Source organism: Phaenicophaeus curvirostris, chromosome 2 (assembly GCF_032191515.1).
Source record: "Phaenicophaeus curvirostris isolate KB17595 chromosome 2, BPBGC_Pcur_1.0, whole genome shotgun sequence".
Taxonomy (NCBI): Eukaryota; Metazoa; Chordata; class Aves; order Cuculiformes; family Cuculidae; genus Phaenicophaeus; species Phaenicophaeus curvirostris.
The window spans coordinates 9303270-9322936 of NC_091393.1; the positions used below are offsets into that span (position 1 = coordinate 9303270).

General features: G+C 43.7%; 1 protein-coding gene across 2 annotated transcripts; it reads left to right on the forward strand.

The window, feature by feature from the left end:
* The first annotated feature begins 494 nt into the window (after positions 1 to 494).
* On the forward strand, positions 495 to 16759 carry CNR1 (cannabinoid receptor 1). Of its 2 annotated transcripts, none has more exons than XM_069851277.1 (2): positions 495 to 606; positions 13813 to 16759. In XM_069851277.1, the coding sequence occupies exon 2, from the start codon at positions 13874 to 13876 to the stop codon at positions 15293 to 15295; it is 1422 nt and encodes a 473-aa protein (XP_069707378.1). In that variant the 5' UTR covers positions 495 to 606; positions 13813 to 13873; the 3' UTR covers positions 15296 to 16759. The 2 variants fall into 2 exon arrangements, with proteins under 2 accessions (XP_069707378.1, XP_069707377.1); XM_069851276.1 differs by lacking the exon at positions 495 to 606 and adding an exon at positions 1296 to 1805.
* The last annotated feature ends 2908 nt before the right edge of the window (positions 16760 to 19667 follow it).

Genomic DNA, 19667 nt, shown 5'->3' on the forward strand with positions numbered 1-19667 from the left:
GGTCCCCCCGCGACGAGGCGTGAGCCCCGAAACACCCACGGCGGGATTGGAGGAGAGCGGGAAGAGGCACGGGGAGCAAACCCCGGCGCAGGGGCGGGGGGCCGGCCCCGCGGGATGCGGGCGGCGCTGCCTCCGTCCGTCCGTCCGTCCGTCCGTCCCTCCCCCGCGGGGCGCAGTTCGCCCGCGGCCCGTCCCCCCGCGGCCCGCGCGGGACAAAAGGCGGCGGGACACGTGACGGGAGCCGCGAGTCATAAATGGGACCGGAGCGGGGCGGCAGCGGGGGGGGACGCGGCGCCGTCTGCCGGAGCCCCGAGCCCGGCGGAGGAGGAGGAGGAGGCGGAGGAGGCGGAGGAGGAGGAGGAGGGGGCGGGCGGCACATGGAGCGGCGCGGCGGCTGAGCGGCGGTGGCCGGAGAGGGGAGGGCACGAAGGGAAAGGGAAAAAAAAAAAAAGGGGGGGAGGCAGCGCGGCGGGGGAAGGCGGGGGGTGGGGGGAGAGAGAAGAAGTCTCCCACCTCCTCCTTCCCCTCGCCGGCACCGCCTCCTCGGCGCTCCCCGGTGCCGGGGTGCCCGGGCGGGGCGGCGCTCCAGCCGGTGCCGTGCGGAGGGTAAGGAGGGCGCGGGGCTGGGGGGGAGGGAGGGGGGGGGGGGGGGGCTGCGAAGGGTGTCCCCGCTCCCAGCCGGGGGCCAGGCGGCCGGCGCCCCCATCCAAAGTTTGTTAGCAGCGTGGGGAAGCGGGGGCCGGAGGGTGACACCGCCTGCTCTCGACGGCGGAGCGCCCGGCTGCTGCGGGAGCATCCCCGCCCGGGAGCATCCCCACCCGGGAGCATCTCGAGCATCCCTGACCGGGAGCATCCCCACCCGGGAGCATCTCGAGCATCCCCACCCGGGAGCATCTCGAGCATCCCTGCCCGGGAGCATCCCCGCCCGGGAGCATCTCGAGCATCCCTGCCTGGGAGCATCCCCACCCGGGAGCATCCCTGCCTGCCCGGGAGTATTCCTGCCCGGGAGCATCCCTGCCCGGGATCATCCCCGCCCGGGAGCATCCCCACTCGGGAGCATCCCCACCCAGGAGCATCCTTGCCCCGGAGCATCCCCACCCGGGAGCATCTCGAGCATCCCCACCCCGGAGCATCCCCGCCCGGGAGCACCCCTGCCCGGGAGCATTCCCGCCCGTGGTCTGGCCCCCGCCCCAGGCGTGGTGCTTGAAGGGTGCCCCGGGGAAAAAGCAGCGCCCCGAGCTGCGCGGTTGGGTTTGGTGCTGCCCGGGGGAGCCGGGAGCGTGTGCGGGAGGCTGGCGGCGTTGTGGTCCACACGCGCCTATTCTTCTGTGCGCGGAGCCCGCAGCCTCCCCGGTCCCCGCAGGACCTTATCTGACATCAGAGGTTTCTCCTCTCGTCCTCACCCACCGGTGATGTGCGGCGGGTGGCGTTTGGCCCGGTTTTTCCTCTGCGCTTCTCCTCCCAAAACTCCGACGTTGAGGCTGTAAGCGAAAATAAAAGGCGGTTCGTGATTTTTGTGCGCAGCGGTGTTGCCTTGAAAGATGTCACTTAGGCATCCAGCATCTTCAGAACATCCCAGTAGGGTGTTAGATTGGTTGGTTTGTTTTTGTCTGAAATTCAGAGGTCTGGGGCGGGGGGAAACGGCAGAAAAAGAGTGAGCTTTATAAACTTCACGCGGTGTTCGTCATGTGAGATCTTCAGCTGTTGAGAAATTATTCTGAGTAACCAGATGGGCTTATTTTAAATGGGCATCTTTTTGTCTCAAAGACGTCTGCTAATCTCCATTGAGAACACCCCTGGATGAGGTATGTACCAAGCCTTTGGTAGGAGACAGCTCGTTACTGTGATTTCAGTTTGAATAAGTAAAATGGTGTCAGAAGATGAAGTCCATAGTTTTTTTTCTTTCTCTAAAATTATCGTCAGTGTTATTTTCTGTATGGCAGCAAAAGATCATATTAACAGTTTCAGCGTATGTGTTCTTTCAGAAGATAAAGGGACGTATATAACACAGAGCCAGATAGCAAAATATCCCTTCCTGAGTATCTACAAGTTTTTTTAAAACCCCTGTAGCATGGCTTTTTTGACCCGTTAAAGGTGTAGTAATGTTTCCTTTTTTTTTTTCTTAGATGTATCATCTTGTTTTCATTGTTATTGTTCACCTTTTCTTAAAGGAATATAGCATTCTCTGCTGGGGGCGGCATTGCTGTTCACATGTACCAGCATCATGAAGGATCAGAGTGATATTTGTTATTTAATAACAAAATGTGCAATATTGCAAAAATTTCTTGTGTGTGCTTAATTCTTTTTTCATTATGCCTCATATCACCTGCCAGTGTAGGTTTTCCCTTCTCAAGAAAGGGAAAAAAAACCAACCCTGTGACTGTTGTAGGAATCTTTATTATGCAGGCTGAGTTTATTAAATCATCTGTAAAAGAAATGAACGTAACATCTTTAAACAGTTTAGAAGATGAATGTGTGATTCCTGATTTGCTTGAGGTTAAAATTAGTTTTGTAGCAAATGGGAACATATTTGCTTTAATATCTGTTGGTCTTTGGAATGAGAAGTATAACCATTTGAATAAAAACCATTTTAAAGCAGAACTGATAAAAGCAATAATTGCTTGGCTGAGACAGCAGGCATCTATTGCCAGGGGAGACAGGGGGGTTGAAAGTTGGCTAAGTAAAGAAATCAACTATTTGCTGTGAATGTACCTCATTGACCATTTGATAATGAGTAAACCCACAGTAATTGAATCAAAATACCTACAAAACTTAAGGTGAAGGTGGAAGCAGGTTGTAGTAGGGTGAGGATGAGCTGGTGGGCACCTTTGATCTTGACTGTAGTTCTTTGGTGAATTATATTAGCTCAGTTGCATAAAGGACCCCATTAAGGGCTTTCATGCTCTACTGTAGGAATAGCAGGTCTTGGCCAATGCAAGCCTTTCTTTCCTTTTCACAGGTTTATGATTGGGCAACAGAACTTTAGAAATGAAATAACTTTTCTTTTTTAGTCATTTCTGACTTTCAGCCTTTAATGTGGCCATCCACTCTCTGGGAGCTTTGGTGCTGAATGTGTTACATGCTAGGGAGGGAAAGCTGGGATGGCTTTCCTTTCTGTTGATTAGAGGGAGGTGAGGAGATTAAGAGACAAGGAAGAACCCATACCCATGTATTCATTTAGTATTGCCCAAGATTTTTGAGAATACATTGCCTTTTGTGGTTCTGCAGGACTTACATGGTGTCTTCCACTCACCTACTTTCTCTGCTTCTGCACATTTTGTGAGAAATTACTGTAGCTTCTCTGATGCAAACTTTGTGACCTCTCTGTAGTCATGCAGTCAGCTACCTAAGCATCTGCAGAATTCGTTTCTCTCAGTAGTGATTGCTCTTCATTTCTTTGCAGATGTCTATATTAGCTTTATCAGAATCTCCTCTTGAAACAGTATTATTTTAGGTGGGTTTTGCTGCAATTTCCCACATAGTTTAGGCTATGTAAAATGATGAATGTTCCACAAAACCACTCGTCAAACACATAAGTGAGAATTTGCAGATTTTTCTCTTCTGTAGAAGCAAATTTGCACAGTCTGCTGCTGATTTAAAATATGTACTGCGGGCGACCCTAACTCTGGGATTTGGCCAAGTTCAAAGCAGCTGTGCAGATGGACACAGAAGACAGAAGGCAGAGGGAAATAGACCCTTTTAATCATAACAAGGCTGCTCTTGTTTTCCTATCTATAGTGGAAATGCATGCCAGCCCCTCGTACTTAAAAGCAAGCTTGCAAACGTGCCAGAATAGACAGCAACAGCATTTGTTATTAATGCAAAGTTAAAAATGTGACAACCTGTCTTCTCAGTACTGCTCTTTACGTCTCCATTTCTAGATTGACACTCTACTGCTGCAAAAAGTGCACGTCCGATTGCTGTCAGTGGGATAAGTATTTCGCTCCCCCCCCCCAGAACTCAGGCTCTTTGCAAGTGTGTGGCTTTGTTAATGATCACTGAAACCAGCCACAACCTGTCCTTTTGAAATGGTTATAATGACTTATAAATCAATTTCTCGTTAGAAAGAACTTTTTTTCTTCTTTTTCCCCAAGGTACCATTGTTGCCCATGAAAAATGATTGAGTTTGCAACATAAGGTTGGAGCACATTTTATTCTGCCTTTTGTGCCTCATGCAGGGGCATTATGGTGATGCACACACCAAGCCCGGTTCTGTCTCTCTTCAGTAGGTACATCATTTTTAATCAAGCTGCCGATATCCAAATTACAGATAAAATAGGTATTTCGCTACTGTGTGTGTTAATATAAGGTCAGTCATTATACTTTGGATAGACTGTTGATGAAACTGAGTGGTTTATACGTTTCAGATGTTGTCTTTTTGTGTAGGTTGAGGCTAAGTGGCATCAAATTATACCTCATCCTCTGTTAACCTGTTCTGTGGCAGTTGTATATTCTTCTTAAGAAAGATATGTGTGCTCACTGCTAAGTACTTAGCAGGAGAAATTCCATAGGGAATACTGTCAATTCCCTTTCAGCCCTCACTGGAGTCATTTTCAAATTTCTGCATTTTAGGAAGCCTTTCAAAGTTTGTGCTTAGGAGCTTGAGGGGCTCCCACCTTTCTGTTGTGGTGAATATGTAAAATATGCTCTTAAAAATAATTTGGTTTAGCCAATTTTGCCTCTGTTTACAACAGTACAATATTGGAGTTCAGGCTACGCGTGTGCCTGGAAAATTAGGTGAAATAGTTTTGGAGTGTGTATATAGGTACCTATATGTATATATACACGCACAATGATTTTTACAGGATCACTGTGATAGATGTGCTAATTTTAGAATCTTGCTTTTCCCCAGGAAGGCTGTATATGGGGGAATTAAGAAAAAAAAATACTCAGCACTCATCTTGCCTTATTTTTTATACCTACGCTTCTAGCTTGTCTGCTCGTCCTCTGGCTCTGGGAATTTGAGTTTATGTATGACAAACACTACTGCAGCATCTGTGACACTTTGCATAGTTGTGTCTCTAGGCATGTGTATGTGTTTGTGTGTTTCTATGTGTAAGTTTATACATAGAAATATATATACACACACACAAGCAAATAAAAAGTAATAACTCATCCTCAGCATCTTGTAACCGTTTCTCCAAATCTGTTGTAATATTGGTTGGAGTCTCTCCGCAATTTGTTGTTCTGGCTAGTTGGGTATCAGATTCTACTGTGATTCTTTCTCACTTCTCCTCTTCTCTCTCTATCTCCTTTATTTAAAAAAGAAAAGCATCTGCATATTTAGAAGACACGCACCATTGCCAAGCAATCTGGTGTAGTGGCTTAATATGCTGGCAAATAATTTCACAAGTTGTTTGTGTGTGTGAAGGCAGTATATTTGAATATCATTATATTCTGAGTGTGGCTATGAAGAGACTTATCTGAGCTTATTTAAATTTTAAGAAAGGCCAGACAGTTCCAGAAATGAAAGAATGTTTTACATTTTTTAATTGGAGTGCATATTTTCATCCTTCGCTACTTGTGATGGCGTGGGATATCGCGTTTACGAAAAACCTTTCTGTCCTAGCTTCTGAGCGGTGCCTAATAATTTTCAGGAGAAGCTGATTCCTGAGGACTGAAGTAGAAGGGATCTTGCTCTGCACTGTGTTGCTGACCTTCTCAGTGATCTTGGAGGTCTTTTCCAACCTAGTGATTCTGTGATTCTATGTGCTAACTTTCTGTCATCACCTGCATCACTCTTTTCCCCTTTTGGTGTGTTTATCTGCTGGATCACTCAGTGGCTCCATTTGAACTCTCTTATCCTTCCTTTCCAGCTCTGAGGCCCATATCCTGTACTTCATTTTCCTTAAGCGCAGTTTGATTTTTATTAATATCCCTGTCCAGATTTGCTCAGCTGATCTCTCCCAGGTCTCCCCAGCTTGGTCCCATGTGTCAGTGCATACAGTGCTGTCCTTTTCTGTGACCTTATCAAGGATGGCTTCTTAGAGCCCTTTGCATCTTCCTTCACTGTTTGAATACAGACCAGAAATGGACTTTCAAAACAGAAGTCATTGCCTGCAGAGCAATGGGTCTGTTCTTTCTTTACGGTGGGACCTGAAAATCCCACTAGTTATATCCATCAGCTTACAGAGGAAGTTCACATAGCTCAGAAGAGCAGGGAGGTTTTATCTTGTGAGTTTTCTCCTTCACCTCATCTGCTTTCCCCAAGCCGATCACAAAGGCATCTTCTCTTTTCCCTAAAATCTGCATCCCCTGTCTCGCAGAGGCTCCTTCCACTTGGGTCTTATCTTCTCCGGGTATGCTCTCATCTCACCTGGAGACATCGTCTTCCTTGTGTGAGGACAGCAGTTACCTCTCCTCTCTCTTTCCGGTCCCCTTCACACCAATTATTTAACCCGCATTACCTTTGCTCTCAGCATCTCCTTGCTCTCTCACAAAGTCTTTATTTAAAACTTGTTGAGCCCACAGTCTGTTGCAGGGGAGAAGGAGGCAGACATGCACTCAGTGCAGTTTATGAGAGTTCTCCCTGGAGCCTGATGTTTTTGCTACCTTTCTGTCTCTAATCCTTACTTTTTTAATAAAGTTCACTAATCTTTTCTGCTACAGCAAATTCTTAACCTTTTTTGTTCTGCCCTGGCCATTACATGGAAGCTGTTTTCTTGGAGTGGTTATTTCTACACCCCCCCCCAATAAATGTGTTTTTCCCCTAGTTTCATCCTCTAGACATTACATTCTTCTGGGGACCTTCAGCATTTAGCATCCAGTGGAGCCTGGCTCTTTTATGTCCTGCTCTGCTCTTTCAAATATCTTCTCTCCCTTCAACTACATGTTGTGTGTTAAGCTGCTGTCTCTTCTACGTACTTTCAGGAGGCTGAGCGTTCTGCCCCCATCTCTTTTGCACCTGACTGGGCTTCTCTGTCTTCATTTAACATTTATGTCAATTCTGCTTAGCAGTAATAAGCACCGGCACCTTTTGGTGTTAGAGAAAGGCTAGAAAAGAGGTTGGAAATGAAGCAATTTCTATTGGAATATTGAAATCCATGATAAGCCCTTTTGTGAAAAAGTTAATTTAAAAGTTCAAAATGGACCAGCTTAATTAGTTCTCTTCCATTTTCTTTAAAATGTAAATACCAAAACATTGCATGAAACTTTTCTTATTACCTGTTCATTCTGCTTTATTGGGAAATGGGAGATGATTTTAAGCAAATACTAGCTCATTTTTGCTTCACTGTTTCCCTTTCATCTGAACCTTTCGTGCTTCAGCAAGCCTCTTCATTCTTTACTAGAAGTATGTATTTAAATGAAATTAAGATGTATAAAGTAAACTCTGAAAGATATTAAAATTCCATGTTCAGACCATCCTTTTGTTGTTTTAAGAAAGTCACCCCTGCCTTCCCTCCTTTTTTCTAAAAGCCAGGCAGACCACGTAGCTCTAGTTTCCCATTAACGTGACCCTGGCAGTCCCCTTGCTGATCTGTGCCTTATGTACTTTGTCTTGTCTCCAACCTGGCAGGAAATGTGTGTGTAGGGGGTTGTATTTCACAAGCTGAGAGATTTTGAGTGAGCTTGGGAGCTTTGGAGGTTTTCCCCAGGCAGATGGGGCATCTATCCCTGCTCTTCCCCCTGTCGCTAAGGAATGTGGGGGTGACATCCTTAGTTCCCTCAATTTAGAGACAGATCTTCAAGCTAAGCTTCTCACCTGCCAGGTGTGCACCCTGGTACTTTTATTTCCCGATGTTTAAATCTTCATCCAACGTGGAACAACTCAGGCAGTTTAGAGATAGGTAGCAGAATGGAGATATTGCCAGGATGCTCACCTGATTCCCAGAAGAGCAAAGTTTGGATACTTTACCTGCACCAAACAGAGCAGGACTTCAACCTCAATTTTGAACCTCTCTTGTCTTAGACACACACATAAGCCCTGGCTATTGGAGGGGTAAGACACAGCCTCTTTTCCTCTGTGCTTGCAAGTCACCTGTGCTAAAACTGGTACACACAAGTCACCGACAAAACTTTGGAGGGAGGAAATGATGTTATTTCATTTAAAAACTTTGTTAGTCACTGATTTATGCTCTGTTTTTGCCATTGTTTTGTTTTTGTTGTTCAGGTTGTCAGCTGCTGGATCCTGGCTGGTTTCACGTAGGGGCAGTTTGCCCTCAAATTAGAAAAAATCCAGCCGCTATCCTGCTAGTGTGAGAACGGTATGTTAATCAACATAAATAACCATGTAGCTGTGGCTTTTTGCTAATTAAGCTTCAACTTGCCAAAGATATCATCATGTTACTTAAGAACAACATTTTGTTCAGTACTTGCATGCCCTAATTTACCCCACAGCTGATAGTGCCTTGCTGTAACTAGAAGATAACATCCCTCATTTGCTCCTCTCCTAGTGTCTGTGCTCCTTCCCAATCCCTCACATGGAGAAAATTCATTTAAGTAAATGCAAGTTTTCCTGAATTAGGAGTGACAGCATATTTGCCATTTATAGCCTAGAGTAGCACAATGTTGGAGATGGAGTAGTAAATCAGTAAACTGAATAGGAGTAACATTGCTTTTACATTCTCATCAACATGTTTTTTTCTTGCTCAGTGTTACTGAGTCTTAGAGTCCCATTTCTCCGCCTGCACATTTCTTTCTCCAAGGCATAGAAACCTTGTTCTGTCCTCGAAGCAGTATTGTTCATCGCCATATGGGATAAGGTAATTATTAGCCATATAAATTTTCATTTTATAGGACAGTTCTAATTCCTGGAGGCCAACAGTTACTATGGTAGATCTCATTTCTCTCACACTTTTTTAGCTGACTACACACAGGTATAAATTACTGCTGTTTCCTCTGTGGTAGTACTTCAGTACTGTAGTCCTGTGGTGGTACCGGTGGACCCAGTTTGGTTGGAGTCCCAGTGTACTGGGCACTACGTAAACTTACCAGAAGAAGTCCTTCTCTGAAGGACTTGCAAGCCTTATAGCATGTCAGCAAGGAGAATGCATTTACATATTATTGCACATTCAAAAAGTGTATTTCAATTACACCTACTTGTCCTTTAGCCTGTTATTAATTAGCTGTGGGTATCATAGAAAAAATGCATAGACACGGAGATCAAAATATTTTCTAAAATAGAAGCTAGAAAGGTTTGATTGTGGATTTCCCTTTCTTGTTTTTGATTCCTTTTCTTGCTACATCAACATTTTTGCAGTTATCAGTAGCATCATCATATTGCTCATAATTACTTTCCGAGGAAGAACGCAAATATTCTCTGTTTCTATTCAGGCTATTAAATTTGCTCAATCAATCATCCTGATTTGAAAATTATAATAAATCGAGCCCTTTTGTTTAGACAGTGATAAAAACTTTCCAGCTCTCCCTCTCCCCAAGAACAGCAGGAGAAGATAGGTAATAGCATTTTAATGAAGTCACGTTCTTGTTCCCGAGTGAACTGATCTTGTGGACCAACAAGAAATGCAGGGGAGGTATAATTCTGCCTCTTGTCCAAGATGAGTCACCAGCCTTTTACGTGTCCTATCTTTTATATTTTACCTAAGGGGTCTTTATATTCTGATGGCATCCAAACTTCTTTTAAAACTATAAGTAACCACATAGTGGAGGGCAATAGTAAGACTTATCCTTCAACTCTTCACCAGTTCTTTGGCTCTGAGGGCAAAGCCTTGTGTCCTCAACCCTGAACTGATGTTGACAACACCTCGTATGTTTGAACCTCGCTAAAGCACGCTGGAAAGAGGGACTAGAGGAAGTTAAATCCCGGTCTTTGCAGAGAGCTAGATGTGTGTTTGTAAAAGCCGCTCCATCTAGTGGCAGTCACTTTGTACAGCTGGTCTGGAAGTGCCTGTCAACAGCCGGCGGCTGATGGGAGGAAAGTCTAAAATGGTGTTCAGCTCTAGGGTTTCTGGGTTTGGTTTTAAAATAAGAGATGCTTGAATCTTTTATCTATTGTTTAATCCTTATCTGTATTAATAATTCATTGCTTACTGTGAATTGTTCCACGCAGACGTGGAAATACATTGAAAATTTTGAATGCTGGTATCAGCGCAGGCTCTTCCTCATCTTTAATCAATGTTTCAGTTCTTTTTAAGGCTGTTCTAAAATGAGTGAGGAAGTAGAACTCACTTAATGAAGGGACAAAGCTGAGACCTTTGGAGACTCAAATGCTTTGTGAGAAGAGTGGATTCTAGCAGGGCAGGGAGGCTCTCGTCACTGCCACCCTGCCCGCGAGGGGACCTTGTGGTGGCACGTGGCTGTCACCTGAGCCCCATCCAGGGAGGGGGAATCTGCAAGGGACCCCTGGCCTCTAGAGAGGCCTTGAGAAGCCACAGAGGCTCGCAGGGTATTTCACATCGAGAAGGTCATGGGTCTTGGGCAGTATGGCTTTGGGTCGCCTTGAAGCTGACTGTGAAGAGCAGCGTGACCACATGGCATGGTTTCTGTCGGCAGGGCCTGCTTGCCACTCCAGATTTGGACAGAGGAGCTCAAAGCCAAAATTTGTGTGGTGCTGACACCAAAGAAAAGACCAAGGCCCAGACCTTTTTGATAGGAATGGTTGGACTCAATGATCCGGTGGGTCTCTTCCAACCTGGTTATTCTATGATTCTATGATTCTATGACCACTGCTTCTGCCATTGGTCTGTGAGTCTATGTCAAATCATGCAACACCTCAAACTGTGGCCTGGACTCTCCTGCAGACCGCAGTGCCGAAGAGTCTTGTTGTCACTGGACAGCCATTGAAAACCTTGCTGATCACTTCAGTGCATTTCAGTATTGGAGCTTATATCAGGACAAGCTAGTATTTAAATTAAAACAAACTAAATTCCAAGAAAATGCAATTCCAGATCAGTTGAATGGCTGTTTTACTGCAACTTTAATAAAAATCAAATGCTACTTGAATAGGTGCATGCACACATACTGCTAGAAATTTCCAATTATGTTATTCCCAGCAGCAAACAAAAACAAAATTAATGTCAGCTGCATCCCCCAAAGCCTAAGCTACACCACTAATGAACTCCCAAGTACTCTCAAAGAAAACTCTCTTTGCAGAGACAATAAGGTGGAAATTACTGTAATAGTCTCAATGTAAAAATACAGAGAGAAAAAAATCATTGAAATTCAGAGTAAGACTTGCCTCTCCTGATCCCATTAACCACGTTGTTAGCATAGCATATGCATGCATAGTGATACTGTTGCGTAACTCACTGCCACCTTCAGAAGAGCACACAGGAATTCGTGTTCTTTCATTTGTATTTCAAACAAAGGTAGGGACTGCATGACCCCTAGTACCTTATTCTGAGGAGATCTGTATTTAACATGACTCCAGCAGGGACCAGCCACCTCATAACAATTTGTTTGTCTGTCTAGCAGAAGTGCTCAGTTGCATACAATTTTTGAACCTTTACTCAAACATGATCTTCTTGACACGGGGCTGTGGCTTTAGTCATTCAAATGGTTGTCTTTCTTCTGTCAGAAATAAGCTGGAATAACAGAATACCACAGCCCCCTTTACATGTTTATAGAACAACTTGGTTGATCTATTATTTTTGGGGTAGTTTTCAAATGAATAATGTGTTCTTCACATCTCGTTTTGAACTGGTATTCTAACACCAGGTTTAAAGTTGCCAGACTTCACCTGAAGGAGATATGTTGGTTGACAGGAGACTCATCTTTGCAACATGTAACATCTGCAAATTCTACAAGGAACAGCTGTAAAGTAGCTTCTAGAAGAAAACTGCCTTACCTATTAGATTATTGTTTTTCATTTTTAATATGCGCTCCAGTGACATCTCCCTCCCTCACTGTTCACACCCTCAAAATTAAATACCTTAATATTGTCTGTCTATCTAATAAATGTGTTGTTATTTGCTGAGCAAACGATGCCTGCAAAAGCTGACACAGCCTGGCTGTGTTGTGTGTTAGACTGTCCCGGTAAGAGTTTCATATACTCATCCTTGTTTGCAGCACTGGAGTTGCACTATCTTCTGGAGGTCTAGGCTCATATATTTCCTCTTAACACTGACTCAAATGCAAAACTTTAAAGAACTATGGGAAAAGTGTTGAGTGTTCAGATGTTATGTGTAAGTGCATGATAAATATCTCATTGGCCAAATGATTTCTGTTTCTTTCTGGAAGTATTCATGTTTTCTTCTGGTTTCAAGTATTGTAGAGAAGAATCCTTTACTTCTTTTGTTTAGTTTTCATGGGAGAACTGAGCTGTGATGCCTAGAGTACAAGTCTCCTCTTTAGGACTTGAAGTGATTAGTACTCTGGATTTTGGCACATAATCTCTTGTGGCCCTTCTGGCTGATTATTATCAGTTGTGTAAAGTGAACAGGTTAAAGTCAGTACAGGCCTGTATATCACATCTGGGATTTCTTGAGTGTCACAAACAATTTCCACCATTCTAAAAGCATCAAATATCTTGGGTTTGCCCCTGTTGCTGATATAATCATCAAGACATCCCATAGCAGATGCAGAATAGCTGCAGCATGCTGAAGCAATGGTTCTGGCTCTTATTTACATTCAGACCCCTCTCAGCCACTCTGGTGGCCTCTGGAGGCCCTAAAGCATGTGCTCAATGCATATTCAAGGTATGTAGCAGGGGCGAAGTTCTGTAATGAGCACAGCATCAGAGCTGTAAGACCTGTCTTATATGTTGATGTTCAGATGCTGGTGAGGGTGCTCTCCCAGGCATGCCCTGACTTTGAGTTACACTCTGCAATTAATCACCATCTGCAAGCAAAGGCTAGGCACGACAGGACTCAGAGACCACTGGCTACCTGGAGACCTTCTGCTGGGCTCCTCATTAATGGTGGGACAGAATGGTTTTGAGAGCGTCCTCAATGGGATTAGTTGCATTTCTGTGCTTCTCACAAGAGCAGTGGTTCCTGGTTCCTTTTGCTTCGAGTTTTGGCCAGAGCTACACTCTGTCTCAAACTTGGTGCTGTGTTTTTCTAGGCAAATGTGAACTGCTCTGATTGAAGCTTCTGGTCCACACAGAATGAATCACTGATGCGTTCACTGACTGAGCAGTGCTTGTCACCTTTTCTGAAACTGTGGACAAGGCTGGGTAACAGCCCGCTTCCCCCATACAGTGCAAATGTCCTAGTTGCCTTAGTGTGCTTAGCAGAAGAAATAAACAGAATAATGTACCTGTAGCCAGATATATAGCCAGCTATATTTGTAGATTAAACACCTTGCTAATGAATTTGCAATTCCAGATTTGGGATGTTAGTAGACCTCAGATTTCTGTAACAGAGTAATGTGAATATACAGGCATACTGGGTGAACTGTGAAACTTAGAGTGCGTGGTTCTTTCCGTTCCCTCTCTGTTGTCAAGTTTTCAAAACCCTTGGTACCTTTTGAAAGAAAAGCAATGAAGGTGATGTTTTAGTTTAATGCTGCTTCTACAGTGACACTTGATATTATCTAAATGAAGCAAGCCCAAGAAATACTGGTCTGCAAGGTACTTTGCAATCAGAAGCCATGTTAGATCTAGAGAAAAATGTCTTTCTGGTGGAGCAGCTCAGAAAGTTTTGATGAGAAATGAAGGTTGCTTTCCTGTGGAATACTCAATTCTTAGCGTTTCTGGTTTTCACATCACTTCCTAGTGTAATTCAGTCTTAGTGAAATCCAGGTGATTTCTTCCTAAGTGCTCAATTCACCCTGATTCCTACAGGTGTCAAAGGCTAGACATGCACTGAATAAAAAAGAAAGGTAGATTTTTTTTGACACAGTTCAGCTAAGTTGTTTATGGAGCTTGTCTCCCTGTTTATCTTAATGAAATCTGATCTCTTCCCCTTCTAGGATTTCCTCCAATGCATTTTCCACTCCTCCGAGTCTCACTGAAACCAACAAGACTGGGGTTATGAAGTCGATCCTAGATGGCCTCGCAGATACAACTTTCCGAACAATCACAACAGATCTCCTTTACGTGGGCTCCAACGATATCCCGTACGAAGACATGAAAGGCGACATGGCATCCAAGCTGGGTTACTACCCCCAGAAGTTCCCTCTCTCTTCCTTCAGGGGTGATCCTTTCCAAGAAAAAATGACTGCAGGAGATGATCCCCTGCTGAGCATTATTCCCTCAGATCAAGTCAACATCACAGAATTTTACAACAAGTCCCTATCCACATTTAAGGATAATGAGGAGAACATACAGTGTGGGGAGAACTTCATGGATATGGAGTGCTTTATGATCTTGAACCCTAGCCAGCAGCTGGCCATCGCCGTGCTGTCGCTCACCCTGGGCACCTTCACCGTCCTAGAGAACCTCCTCGTCCTTTGTGTCATCCTCCACTCTCGAAGCCTCCGGTGTAGACCCTCCTACCATTTCATTGGCAGCCTGGCTGTGGCTGACCTTCTGGGCAGTGTGATTTTTGTCTACAGTTTTGTGGATTTCCATGTTTTCCACCGGAAGGACAGCCCTAATGTCTTCTTGTTCAAACTGGGTGGAGTTACAGCCTCCTTCACCGCCTCTGTAGGTAGCCTTTTCCTCACGGCAATAGACAGGTACATATCTATACACAGGCCACTAGCTTACAAAAGGATTGTTACTCGACCAAAGGCTGTCGTAGCGTTTTGTGTGATGTGGACCATTGCTATTGTAATAGCCGTTCTTCCTCTGCTCGGCTGGAACTGCAAAAAGCTCAATTCCGTTTGTTCGGACATATTCCCTCTCATCGATGAGACGTACCTGATGTTCTGGATCGGGGTCACCAGCGTCCTCTTGCTGTTCATTGTCTATGCCTACATGTACATACTGTGGAAGGCTCACAGCCACGCTGTTCGCATGATTCAGCGGGGTACGCAGAAAAGCATAATCATTCAGTCTACGGAGGATGGTAAGGTGCAGATCACTAGGCCTGATCAAACTCGTATGGACATCAGGTTAGCCAAAACTTTGGTCCTAATCCTAGTCGTTTTAATCATATGCTGGGGCCCTCTCCTCGCCATCATGGTGTACGATGTCTTTGGGAAAATGAACAAGCTCATCAAGACTGTCTTTGCCTTCTGTAGCATGCTCTGTTTGCTGAATTCAACAGTGAATCCCATCATCTACGCTCTGAGGAGCAAGGACTTGCGACACGCCTTCCGCAGCATGTTCCCAACCTGCGAAGGTACCGCGCAGCCCCTCGATAACAGCATGGAGTCTGACTGCCAGCACAAACACGCCAACAACGCGGGGAACGTGCACAGGGCTGCCGAGAGCTGCATTAAGAGCACAGTTAAGATTGCCAAAGTTACCATGTCTGTCTCCACAGACACGACTGCTGAAGCATTGTAAGTCAGAGACTTCTCAGCATTGTTGTGAGAAAAGGAGTTAGTTTAAAAAAAAAAAATCAACAACAGAGAAAACCAAACCTGTGGCTTAATGTGTTTGTACCTTCCTGTGATATTTTTTTGATTCATCATTGTAAGCTGAGCGATGATTGTGTTACAAGCATTGCCATCAGCCTGTTCTTCAGGTTTTACAATTAGGGATTCAAGCTAAATTTTCAGAAGTTTTTTTCTCAAAAAGTGTTTACTGAATAACAGAAAGTTTCCTGAAAGAGCACAGAGAAAATATCAGATTAGCAATGGTTCCTTTTCTGGGTTGTGAAGAAAAATTGTGAAACCTAATTGAAAACTAATGCATCCTAAACCAATGCCATCAAATAAGAAAAAAAAAAAAGCCTTGTAATCATGCTGTTCATTTCAATGTGAAGTGTATTTCATGTCTGCAAGTAATAGGAGTTTTTGATTTTTCCACAAGCGGCAGTGCTGAGTTTTAGAGGTTTTGTAAAATGTGTTGTGTCCTGTGAATTGTATGGTGTTTTATTATGTGTTATTGATATTTGTCTGTTTAAACAAAGTGATAAGGTAGACTTCTGTGGAAATAATGTGAAATGTGATATGTAAACCCCATTGAAAACACTTACTGTATTTGAAGAATTCCTGTGAGCTATTTTGGAAATTTTACACTTTTAGTGGTCTTCTGTGGACTTAGAGGAGAGGCTTTGTGTTCTTCTACTAAAATTGTTTCCCCACTACCTTTTACTTCCACATGCATATGAGAGTAACAGCAACAAAAGAATAGAGGAGAAATGTAAGAGAGGAATGCACTGGTTCAGACTTTTAAATACGACTGCGTTTATACAGAAGGACATTTATGGTTGTACTGATTATCGCCCTGCTCTTGGGCGTAGAGTGAATATGAACACTGAAAGGCAAAAGTCCTGGATATTGGCTCCTTTCATGGCCAACCAGTTTTAAGTCATGTGCTGGTGCTGCACCGCAGAAGACAGCATGTGTCAGACTCAATGTGCGATGTTATCCCTGTGCAGTCAATGTATACTTGAAGTTTGTCTCATTCCTGTATCCCAGGTTTAAACAGATTCAGAGCCTGAGATGCCAAACTCCCATCTTCACTAAAAGAGGAGGAAATATTGTCAGACTTGGACATTTTCTTATTGTGTGAGCGTGTATATAAATAAATACCTATGTGTGTACGTGTGTGTGCGTGTGTGTGTGTAAGTATACTAATCAGTGTGAGTCATGGTAGCATAACTAAGACAGGTCACTATGACCAAATGTAAACTGTATTTCTTGTTGCACGCTTTGCACACAAATTCTGTTTCTAAAATTGAGTTCTTCCAACTAATTCCTAATGAAAGTACCATATTAAGAACATCCTGATCTACTCCAAGAGGTGTGTCCATGTGCTAGAGAAAGCACTCGTACTTGAGAATAAAGGGAAACGAGGCGAAGTATGCCATGAGCTTGCACTGACAACTAGAGCGGCTATCAAGGGTGTTCCTGAAAAACTAAGAAAGCCAGAAATAAATGATAATCGGTTTTAAGGCCATCAATATTTGCATCTGGTTGCTTGAAGTGAGGTGAGTCTCACTGTGAAATCAGGATATGGATGACAAGGTTTGACACCAGCTTTAGGGAAGGAGGTTATTGAGGGAAAGTGGCATCTCTGTTCCCTGGTGATATTGTTTCTGCACCCTGGGACTTTCACAAAGAGCATGTTACCAGATGGTCTTTGAGGCATGGATATTCTGTGATTTCACTCTGAATCAGAAGCTATGGGGTCCTCTGCTGCCTTCCTTTGTGGACCATTTCCTCACCCTTTTCCTGGCTGATTTCTGCCAAAACAGCTACAAAGATGGCTTAGCCCCTTAGCTGCCTGAAGCTTGCCACAACAGGGGCGGCTCACTCCATGGCACTGGGCAAGGGGAGCCAAATCCACACTGCCCATCTTCAGGGTTATGTAGGGAAAGAGCAGGGCGGCAGCCCTGGGATCTCTGGCCACCATGGTGTCCCCATGGTGTTTCTAATACCTCGGTGCAGACCAGAGCAGCTGGTAGTGCAAATGGCCCAGACAATTTCAGCCAGTGGCTCTGCAGAGGCATAAGAGACTCTCCGAGTTCAGGCTTGGTGAGGGGCTGAGTAAAGATCTCATCAGGTGAAGTGGTGAGCAGGAGCTGGAAGACACTGGAGTACTATCCTCCCACCCCTCTCCCCTGCAGCTTATCTAGGTGGTAAGAGAGGGCACCACGCTCTCAAGGGGGCTGCAGCAGTCAGCTGAAACCAGCAGATTGCGTGGCATTCCCAGAGGATGTGTTAGTTATCCTCCTGAAAGACCTTTGTCATATCGAGGTCTAGTCTATCCTAAAGCAGTCCTCTTGGAGAAGAAGGGGGAAAGGTATTTAAAGAGCCATTTTTTAAACTCTTCTTGTGAATTAAATGCAAACTTTGTGGACTTTCTTTGTGCATTCAAGTTCTAAATTTTACATGATAAATCATGGGACAATGGGGCTGTCTTGGCACTTAACTTGGTGCTTACTGATATAATAAGAAATAGCATCCTGTGAAATGTTACCGTCTATCACCAGTATCTTCATTTGCATAATGAGTTTTTCTAAAGCTCTAGGAACTGTGTCGGTTCACTTAGAACCATTTATTAAAGACGTGGCAACAATTTCCATACATGTTGCACACTAAGTAGAACTACACTCATCAGAAAAATCTGCTGCCATTCCAGGATAAGCTATACTTAAACTTCAGCTTTAGGTATACCTAATTTGCAGTTGCCTACCTTCACTTAGTGATAGCACAGCTAAACAATACTGTGTTCCATGGCCACCACTATCATCATCAACCAACCATCAATAGTTGCAGTTACACATACACACCAACTTCAAATGTCATGTATCTACTGAGAAGACTGTCTATGTCACACGTGTGCAGAGTTAATCTCAACAGTCTAATTGTATATTTGTATAATATAATCTCCTCAATGCTGTGCGATCACTATCCACATCTTCTTGCACTGGCCTTTCAATGAAAATTTTAGTGTGTCTATTGTGAGATAGACAGCGCATTTTACCTGCTGTTATTGGGCTGAATGTATATAAATAAGTGAAAAAATTTTAAAAAGTCATCTGTACAAGCTGTGGCCTAAAAAGTCTGTAATTGTAGACTAGGCAGTTGTTGAAGTTGCTGTGACATCTCAAATACTACCTTTGAATAAACTGTTTACAGGGTCTCTTGGAATGCTCTTTCATAGTGATAGGAAAATCTTTCCTTGTGATAATATGAGGTAAAGAAATTGGATTACCTGAGCTTTTTATTTCCAGTGTTTCAAAGTGGAGAACATAACTCTTTATTGTCTGTAAATCTAACATTATTACTTCCTCTTAGAAGAATATTGTATCATTAGATGTTCATTTGAGCTGGTAACATCCTTGCAACTGCTGCAATATTTTTCATTAGCAACCTGTATAATAGTTTGTACACAAGTACTGTTCAGATTGTCATGAAAAGTAGCTTTGACCATTTACTTACCAGTAGCAGAATAGTATTTCTGTAAGATTCCCAGTGTATTCCTACCATATCATATTTTATTTCTATAATGTAATTAAACTGTTATTTATTCAAGGAGAAAAAGTATTCCTCTACTTTTTTTGTTTTCCAAATTTTGAGATAACTGAGGAAGACATGTGATGCTGCTGCCTCATTCCACAATCTGGTGCTCTACGTTTTGTTTATAAGTTTGTCTGTCAGATTCTGAAACAACTGCTTAAACAACTTGACAACAGGTTGTCAAGCTTTGTGGGTTTTAATTGTACGTTGATATGTTTGAAGGAGGAGGTAGATTATACATTTTATATTTGTGTATTCAGTACTATGGAGACAAGAGAAATTATATAGTTAAAACTGAATCTCCTGTTTCATTATGTAGGCAATTTCCCCTTTCCTCTGTATTAGCCAATATGCAATAAATCTCTTTTGCCTTCCTCAGATGCATATGTTTCCACAGAGATGTCACATTAAGACAAACCCATATACTTCAGAAACACAAAACACAAAAGAACAGAAGAAAGGAATACATACTAAAATAGTGCCACCAAGAGCAACAATGACCTAAATTAGTTAGTGGTGGTAGTAAATGTAATCAAAGGATTGAGACAAATAACGAGTTAGTCTTGTTTTAGCCAGTGCCAGTAGGGACAGAGTTGGAGGAGGACAGATGGAAGATGGGTGTCAATCCAGCAGGGATGCAAAAAGGCTGTGCAGGGAGAGCAAGTTCAGCCATGCCACCGAGGCACACTAAAGCACTCCCACCACTGCTCATCCACAACTGAAAGGAGGGGTTGAAAACAGTTCTG